Source organism: Lepidothrix coronata, unplaced genomic scaffold (assembly GCF_001604755.1).
Source record: "Lepidothrix coronata isolate B3197 unplaced genomic scaffold, Lepidothrix_coronata-1.0 Scaffold46, whole genome shotgun sequence".
In the NCBI taxonomy this organism is placed as follows: domain Eukaryota; kingdom Metazoa; phylum Chordata; class Aves; order Passeriformes; family Pipridae; genus Lepidothrix; species Lepidothrix coronata.
In genome coordinates this window covers 4,648,048-4,657,034 of record NW_016690226.1, presented here as the reverse complement: position 1 = coordinate 4,657,034, position 8,987 = coordinate 4,648,048, and the positions used below count along the sequence as shown (strand labels likewise).

General features: G+C 50.2%; 1 protein-coding gene across 2 annotated transcripts; it reads left to right on the top strand.

Moving 5' to 3' along the window:
• Positions 1-622: 622 nt before the first annotated feature.
• NOP2 (NOP2 nucleolar protein) lies at positions 623-6,763 on the top strand. Of its 2 annotated transcripts, none has more exons than XM_017814629.1 (16): positions 623-772; positions 860-905; positions 982-1,073; positions 2,171-2,431; positions 2,716-2,761; positions 2,927-3,117; positions 3,913-4,112; positions 4,216-4,305; positions 4,385-4,472; positions 4,569-4,709; positions 4,881-5,020; positions 5,297-5,386; positions 5,665-5,787; positions 5,872-5,969; positions 6,066-6,196; positions 6,305-6,763. In XM_017814629.1, the coding sequence occupies exons 1-16, from the start codon at positions 667-669 to the stop codon at positions 6,559-6,561; spliced, it is 2,100 nt and encodes a 699-aa protein (XP_017670118.1). In that variant the 5' UTR covers positions 623-666; the 3' UTR covers positions 6,562-6,763. The 2 variants fall into 2 exon arrangements, with proteins under 2 accessions (XP_017670118.1, XP_017670117.1); XM_017814628.1 differs by having other exon boundaries at positions 625-772; positions 2,171-2,436; positions 2,718-2,761.
• The last annotated feature ends 2,224 nt before the right edge of the window (positions 6,764-8,987 follow it).

Genomic DNA, 8,987 nt, shown 5'->3' with positions numbered 1-8,987 from the left:
TCTCTATTTAGCATTAGACCAGTTGGGTAAGTATTTACTCAAGGGCTGGGCTCTGTCCTGTCCCACAGAAGGATTCTGGTTGGAAAAGACCTCCAAAGCTGAATCCAACCTGTAACCGATCACCACCTCCTCCAGTTCCTGAAGTGCCATGTCCTGTTGTTTCTTTAACACCTTCAGGGAGGGGGATTCCACCACCTCCTTGGGCAGCCCATTCCCCTATTAATCAACACCTTTCCACGAAGAAATTCCTCCTGCTGTTCAACTTCCTCTCCGAGAGCAGGTTTTGTGATATCTCCCACCTCTGAATTCTTGTTTTCGCCTTGCCTATGTGCCACTCCCCTTCTCTGCTGCCTGCGTTTTCCGTGTTTACTCAACCAAGCGCGTAAAGCAGCCTGCTGCCACCTGAGTGCCCCGGGAAGGGTGACACTGCGCGGTGCCCCTTCCCGCCGGTGTTGGGATCCCCGCTCCCGGCAGCGCCGGAACCTCCCACGTGTCCCGGGGCCGGCCGGGCGGTGCTGCCGACGTTGCCGTGCGGACCAATCAGCGCGCAGGAGCGGCGGCTCCGGCCAATGGGCGGTGCGGCGGCGTGCGCGTGCGCGGTGCGACGGGGAGCCCCGCACGTGTGGTGGCGGCGGGCGCGGAGCCGCGCGGAGAGCGGGCGCGGCCATGGGGCGGAAGCTCGATCCCACCAGGAAGGAGAAGCGCGGCCCCGGGCGCAAGGCCCGCAAGCAGCGCGGGGCCGAGGTGGAGCTGGCCCGCTTCCTGCCGCCAGGTAAGTCCGACCCGAGCAGGCCCGCGGCCGCCCCACGGCCGCCCCACGGCGCCCGGGGCCGCCTAACCGCTGCGTGTCTTCCCGCAGAGCCGGAGACCGGCAGGAAGAAGCTCTCCAGCCACGGGAGAAAGAGGTGAGAGGGGCGACCCGGCGGGGCGGGGGGAGCTGGGCCGGGCCGGGGCTGATCGCCGCTTCCCCTCCCGATCCAGGGCTGCGAAGAGGCGGCTGGGAGCGGGCAGTGGCCCGGCGGGGAAGAGGCCGCTCGGAGCAAGAGGAGGAGGAGGAGGGCGGGAGCCGGCAGGTGAGTGGGAGCGGGGTCCGAACCGGGGTGACGGGCCCGTAGCCCATCTGTCCTGCTGCTCCACGGGGTATCCCCACCACCACAGTCAGGCTATGACCTCTTACGGCACGGGACAGGTGGAATTTCATTATTTTAAGTCATGAAGTCATAGAATATCCTGAGTTGGAAGGGACCCACAGGGATCATCGAGTACAACTCCTGGCCCGGACCGGACCGTCCCCAAGAATCACATCGTGTGGCTGAGAGCAGTGAACTCTGTAAGGCTTGGTTCTGTGACCACTGCCCTCGGGAGCCTGTTCCCATGCCCAACCACCCTCTGGGTGAAGAACCTTTTCCTAATATCCAACCTAAACCTTCTCTGACACAACTTCAGGCCATTCCACAGAGAAGAGATCAATGCCTGTTTCTCCTCTTCCTCTCACAAGGAAGTTATAACTGCAGTAAAGTCTCCACTCAGTCTCCTCTTCTCCAGGCTGAACAGACCAAGTGATCTCAGCTGCTCCTCATACGGCTTCCCCTCAAGGGCTTCCCCTCAAGGCCCTTCACCATCTTCATGGCCCTCCCTTGGATGCTCTCTAATAGATAATAACAATGAATTCTACCTGATTTCTGGTGGTTGCCATGCCAGGCAGCAGTGCTGTCTGAAGAACTAGTAAAAGGTCTCTCTTCTATGTTTTAAATCCGTTTCTGACTTATCCTCCCTTCACAGCAAGGTTATTGCAGGCTGGTTGTGTAGCTGAGGTTTTTAAATTGCTGTGTTATGCCCTGTGTAGCCCAGGAAGCTGTTGCAGTAGGAAGAAGGAAGGATAGACAAAGATTTGGGAAGGAGGGCACTGTAATATGTCAGAGGAAATACCATAAGAATTTTGTAGCAGTGCTTTAGTTTGGTAGTTCTAGTTAGATTTCCCTAAGGTTTCACTAGGGGAAACATGAGAATATGCCCTTCTTTATGGTTGAGATTTGGAGAGCAAGCAGTCCGTTCTCTTGGACAGGCAGCTCAGGACTCAAATGAAGGCCTTTTTGTATAACAACTGGAAAAACAGAGCAGCTGCTTTTGGGAATAATCCCTAATTTTTACCTGCTTTTTCTGCCCATAGTTAAAGAGCAGGTGTCCACACAGGAGAAATGTGCCGTAAAGGCAGCAGGACAAACCACTCGTGGCCGATCTGGCTTCAGTGATGACAATTCAAAATGGCTGGCTCCAGCCAAAGCCAAGAAAATCCGATCTAAAGGAAACCATGTGGAGTTATCCAGCGATGGTGAGGTGGAAGAGGGCAACTGGGAGATGGAGGAGGAGGAGGAGGATGGAAGCAGCGAGGAGATGGTCGATGATTATGGTGCCTCATCATCAGAAGAAGAAGAGGTAGGAACTTTTGGCTCGTAATTCTACAAGGAATACTTGATGTTGCTGGCTGAAAGGACCCATCAGGCCTGGGGAAAAAGGATGGTTTTACTGGGGGGGGGGCCAGGATGGTGAGGTAGTGGAGAGCTTTCCCCCTTTCAAAAGAACAATTTTAAGTTTAGTAGCATAACATTAAGTGCTTTTGTTTGTTATCCTTTTTAAACAGAGCAAGTAAATTTCACAGATGGTGGGAAATAAGGGGGCAACTGTGGATGCTTCATTAATCTTTTGTCTCTGTTTAGTTGCTGCCTATTGAAAAAGCTGCCCTGAAGCAGAAGCCTGACAGGTGAGGATATGAGAACATCACCAGGCTGCAGAGCCTTCCCTGGCTAGATGAGGAGCCTGTGTTGTTTATTCTTCCACCCTTTCTGCCATCTAAGAAGTGGTAGTTGTGAAGTGTCTGTGTGATTCTCTCCTTGTGTAAAGCATCTGTCCTGTTCTTTGTCCTTAGGGAAGGCCTCAGTGAAGATGACAGTGAAGAAGAAGAGGAAGAGGAGGAGGAAGAGGAGGAGGAAGAGGCAGCAGAGACAATAGGCAGACAGAAAATGGGACAGAAGGAGGAAGAGAACCCAGATCTGCAGCTCAACCTAGATATAGATGAACAATTTAAACTGCCATCTAATGAAGAGATTGAAAAAGAGAATATCCTTTTTATCTGTGACATCCATAAGCCATAGCCATGCAGCACGGGGCCTGGATACAATCAAAGAGCTTCACTTGGACTTTTATCATGCATATTGCTTAGCAAGAGGGTTTGTGCGTGACAATGTATTTTTAGATGAGCTGTCCTAATAAATAGTATATAATGCTGTGCTTCTGTACAGCGCAGTTATGAAATCTGTTACACCCTATATGGAGCTTGCAGCCTGCCCTAATTTCTTTTCTAGTCCTAAATACATATGGATATCTTATCACGTAGTTTGTTCCTCTCTACCCTGATTTGCCTGGCAGGTGTTTGTGTAACCCATTCCTAGAGCCTCTGATGACAGCAATTCCAGCATCCAAAGTGCTTGCTCCTGGACTTTGGTGATTTTAATTTCCTGCCTCCCAGTACAATTTAATCCTGTCTCTTCTCGTTCCCCTCTGTATCCCTTGGTTGCCCTTGGGGAACTTCTAGTCTCCTTTCTGATACAGATAATGTTTTCACTATTAAAAGACTTCTTTTGTTGGATCTTTTTATTTTTCCTATTCTTTTTATCTAAAAGTAACCAACCCAATTCTTTTAAACACCTTGTAGTCCTGCCTTGGGAACTTTTTTGTCCAGTTCCATCCTTTGATTCCCTGCTCTGCTGAGTTCTGATGAGAGGGTGTATTCCCACAAAGCCTTTCTGGCACATGTGTTGTTGTGGTGCGTGAGTCCTGCACGACTCACTGTACTTGTAAAGAGCCTCTGTGAGAGTTTCGTGTCTGTTCATGATTCCTTAATGGTTTTCCTACCTGCTGAGCCGCCCGACCTGCATGTCATTCACCAGCGCATCAAGGGCAACATGGAGGTGCTGCAGGACTTCGTGGTGAAGCGGGAGGAGGGACGCACGCGGCAGGAGTACTTGGCGTTGCTGCGCCGGGACATGGCCGCCTACTATTCCTACAGTGATTTCCTGCTCATGAAGCTCATGGACATCTTCCCACTCCCTGAGGTGGGTTCCTGCCCTTCCCATAGCTTTGCTGACTGGTGAAGATTTGGCTGCCTCCCTGGGTCTTCATTTTTTGTCTGTATTCTCTGCCCCTTCTTTCATCCAGCTGATAAACTTCCTGGAAGCCAATGAGGTTCCCCGCCCTGTGACTATTCGCACCAACACACTGAAGACACGGCGACGGGACCTGGCGCAGGTGAGCAGGAACCAGGGGTTGTCTCCTGCACCTCCTGTCACAGGAAGCGGTGTTTCAGTCCCTTCTCCTTGTCTTGCAGGCTCTGATCAACCGTGGCGTGAATCTTGATCCCTTGGGGAAGTGGTCGAAAACAGGACTTGTTATTTATGACTCCTCTGTGCCCATCGGTGAGATCACCCTTCCAGCTGTAGGGCTGAGCTGACCCGCTCTTGCTTCCCTTTCTGTCACGTGTCGTCTTCTTTTGTTCTGCCTTCCTTGCTCAGGTGCCACCCCTGAGTATCTGGCTGGACACTACATGCTGCAAGGAGCCTCCAGTCTTCTCCCTGTCATGGCTCTGGCTCCACAGGAGAACGAGCGCATCCTGGATATGTGCTGTGCCCCAGGAGGCAAGACCAGCTACATAGGTACCGCCCTGGAGCCTTGGGAGGGATGCTCTGTGATGAGTTTCCACTGGTCTATACAGAAATGGGGAATAGAGGGGGACTGAATTTAAGGAAAGGAGGGGGTAGCGATCCCTACAGACCAAAGCGTGGGAGGTTTGCAGCCCCTTGCTGATGTGTTTTGCCCTCTGTCAGCTCAGCTTATGAAGAACACAGGTATGATCTTGGCCAACGACAGCAATGCCGAGCGGCTGCGCAGTGTGGTGGGGAATCTGCATCGGCTGGGAGTCACCAACACTGTCGTGAGTAACTGCGATGGACGCCAGTTCCCCAAGGTATGCTCCTGCCTGTTTTGAGGTGTCTTTATCATGCTTACCTAGAGCTGTTGTGATGTCCCCTTAGTAAAGCTGTGTTCTCCAAAGCCACTTGTCACAAGAGGATGAGCAGAGCTGCTGGGGAGTGTGTTTGTTATTTGAAACGGAGGCAGGAAGATGGACAGGGAGGAGGGAGGAATCTTTCCTGCCTTCCCAGTCTTCTGGTTCCTGTTCTAGTCTTGGTCTTGTTCTGAGTCCCCACTGTGAGTGTAATTCCAAATGTACCTCTGCCTGTAGGTGCTTGGAGGGTTCGACCGTGTCTTGCTTGATGCTCCTTGTAGCGGAACAGGTGTCATTTCCAAGGATCCTGCTGTCAAAACCAACAAGGTGAGTGACCAGTGGGAACTCAAGGATGAGTCATGAGAGGAAGGACTTTGGGACAGCTTTTTTCTTGAGAGATGCCTGCAATAGAGACACTGACTTTTCCATCTCTTTCCTATTCTGTGTGTCATACCAGAGCTAGTTTTTTGAGATTAGTTTTGCAGAAGATTCTAGAATCTTCTATATCGTGTGTGCTTTGTTCTCCTGTCATGTGTTCCATTCACAGTAGAGGCCTGGGGTTCTTCCTCATGCCTCTGGCATTCTAACCTGTCTTTCTCTTACAGGATGAGAAAGACATCCTGCGCTGTGCTCACCTGCAGAAGGAGCTGATTCTTAGCGCTATAGATTCAGTCAATGCTGCCTCAGAGACAGGGGGCTACATTGTCTACTGCACTTGCTCCATCATGGTAAGTCCCTTCCACGCTCTTCTGCGGTCACCTCGCCCTCAGGGGACTGGTGAGTTTTGGATCCTAATGCTTAGCCCCTGGCAGGTGGAGGAGAATGAGTGGGTTGTGGATTATGCCCTGAAGAAACGCAACGTCCGTTTGGTGGCCACGGGCCTGGACTTTGGCAAGGAAGGCTTCACCAGGTGCGTATCAGTCACAAGCTGCACAGGTGACTGTTCCCTGGTGGCCAGGCTTGAGCAGAAGTATTCTATCAGTTCTCACCCCACTTCCTCCCCCAGGTTCAAGGACCGTCGCTTCCACCCCTCCCTCAAGTCTACGCGGCGTTTTTATCCCCACACACACAATATGGATGGGTTCTTCATTGCCAAATTCAAGAAATTCTCTAATGCCATCCCCCAGGCACAGAAAGGTAACGTAGTGCTGGAACTTGGCTGAGTTGCCCAGGGCTGCTCTCACATGCTCCTTCCCCTGCAAAAGCCATGGGGATGCTTCTTACAGTGCCTTTCTCTCCTTTCAGGTGAAGAACCTGCTGCAGAAGCAGCAACTCTGTCTGCTGTCCCTGAGACCATCGTGGAACCTCCACCAAAAAAGAAGAAACTTGAGGGATCAAAAGCTGACAAAGAGCAGAAGCTGCCACAACCGACTTTGAAGAAGAAACATTCATTGCAGGCACAGAGGAGACCCTTAAAGGCTGTCCGGCCTTCTCCCAAAATGATGCGTCCTAAAATCCCTACCAGGAAGAAGAAACAGAGAGTGAAACCGAATGGACAGTGAAAGGAACTGCTTTTCCAGGTGTTGGTCCCTTCCTCAGAGAGCAAAGGCTGCTGCAGCTATGTGTGTACCACCACTGTGCTACTCTGTGCAGATCATCTCTGCAGCTCTGGACACCTGGGACAGCGATAGCCTCCTTTGCTCCTTTCCCTCTGCATCAAGGACTGATGCACGGACCCATTAAAAGTTTTATATTCTTGCTCAAGTCTTGTCCTTTTCCCTTAAACATGGAATACATTCTGAAACATTCTCTTGAACAGGGAATTCTGCCATGTCCCCCCTTACTCTCCTTCCAGTCCGTGCTGATGCCCTGGCATTTTTGGTGTCTGTCCTTATCCCCTGCGATGTGGATGTTTGTGAAGAAGCAGTGGGAGTTGAAATCCTAGCTCCCTGCAGGAAGGCTGTATTATGTGGTGCCTGTCCAGCTGAGTGTGTTGTCAGGCTGGAGCACTGGTCCTATGCTGTTCCCTAGTTCCCCATTGTCACTAAGTGCTACCAGTTCACTGTTGTGACTGTCCCCATTTCACCCTTTTGCTGGTCCCCAGCAGTCTCTTGGTTCTTGGCCTCCCAGACTGTAGCAGGGATCGCTGTTGGTTCTGGAGCTGTACAGTAATGTTTCTTTTTGCTTGTTTGTTCACACAAATGTGGCTGTTTCTCCTCAAGACATACCAAACAGTGGTCTGGGCTGTTTCTATTTAACCATCACCCTAGGTCCCTTTCTGTTGTCAGTGTTAGGGATATTCTCTTTGGTTCTTGTCTCCAGTGAATAAATCTTTTTCTAGAGGCAATTCCTTAATAGTAAGTTTTCTAAGTGTGCTTAGAAAAGTCTTTTGTTCTACCACAGCGTGCATGGAGTTGGGTGTGTAACAGACCTGAGGCATATCTCTTGTTTCTGTAATTCTCTCACTAGCTCAGCCCACAGAAGGCTTTACCTTGATTTTTTTTTCCTTGCCAAGCTTTGAGTTCATGGGAGAACTTGTGCTGTTTCAGTGTTTGGTGTTAAGGACAGCTGAATGCAGTGGGCTGTAAAACCTAGGGAATTCTTTCTGTCCTTGTCTGCTGTGCTACATGTGACACCGCAGCTTTCCCACGTTACCAGGTTCAGCAAGTGGTTCAGAACCCCTGTCAGACACACACATGCACTACTGATGCAAGCAGGCACAGACCAATGAGCAGAAACTGAGGAAAACTACTGTGGTGAGTACCCAGGGAAACAGCACTCATAAAGCATGAATAACAAAAGAGGCCTAACCCTGTTCTTAATCCCTGGCCCATGAAACTTAGACCATGCCTAGTGGATTGTCTGCCCTCACTTTCATGGGTTGCTGGTAGCTGGTCCTCAGACCTCTTTTCCTGCTTCCAGGCTAGTCCAGGTTGCAGTGAGCTAACACATCACCAACGTGCATACGTGCAGAGGAAACAGCTGGGATTAGTTTAATACAAGGCCAGGACAGATGGTGGTAATCGGGAGCAGGGCTCAGCCAGAGGGGCACGCTGACCAGCAGCCATTCTCTGTGTGACTGGCTCCTTCTATTTATTCCTTGTCTCCATTTCCCATTTCCCATATTCACTTCTCCCTGATTTAGCTTGATGCCTCCCTTTCCCCTCCTTCAATCCTTCCCCAAAACATCCCATAGTAAGTTTTCCTCCTATAATCTTCCTTAACACATTGCATGATAAAGTTTACACAGTCACACACCCTCAAACATCCCATCATAAATTTGCTCCTTCCCACGAAGCTCATGATAAAACTGCCTTTTTATCAGTTGCAAAGTTTCTGGCTGAAGCTCTTCAAGGTTGCATTTGAGTGGTTCCTGTAATGGTTCAATCTCTGTGTCTCAGGAGTCCTGGTCTTTGTTGCAGCCCTGGTTATCTTCCGCTTTTTAGGGTTTGTCTATCTGTGTATTTCATTTACTATAACTCTGGTTGGGGGGGTGGGGCTGACTGTCGTTTTGTATTGAATAGCCATTAACCAAATATCTTTGTAGTTGAAAATTACTTTTTTCCCATGCTTCCCATTGAATTAGGGCAGAGAGGAGCCTCTGAATGCAACTGTCTCAATCCAGGTTTGTGTGGTGAGGTCTGGGTTGCCAGATATATGGGACCTGAGGGAAGTTTTCTGGTGTCTTTCAGAATAATTAAATAAATGCTGGGTGCAATAGCACCCAAGAGAAGAAATTATTGCTTCAGTACTGCATTTCTAGTGCCCCCCATCTGAATAAAGATTGTAAAACTGGGAAATGTTCAGAGAGGGCAAATACGTCCTAAGTTATGGAATGGTTTCAGTGGAAGAAACAGCTAGAGCCTCTTAGAGCCTGGAAAGGAGACCATGTGGAAAGAAGTGATATTACAGTGTGTAAAGTTGTTAGTGGCATGGAGAAGATGCACAGAGAACAACTGCTTGCTCTTTTCCAACGAACACAAAAAAT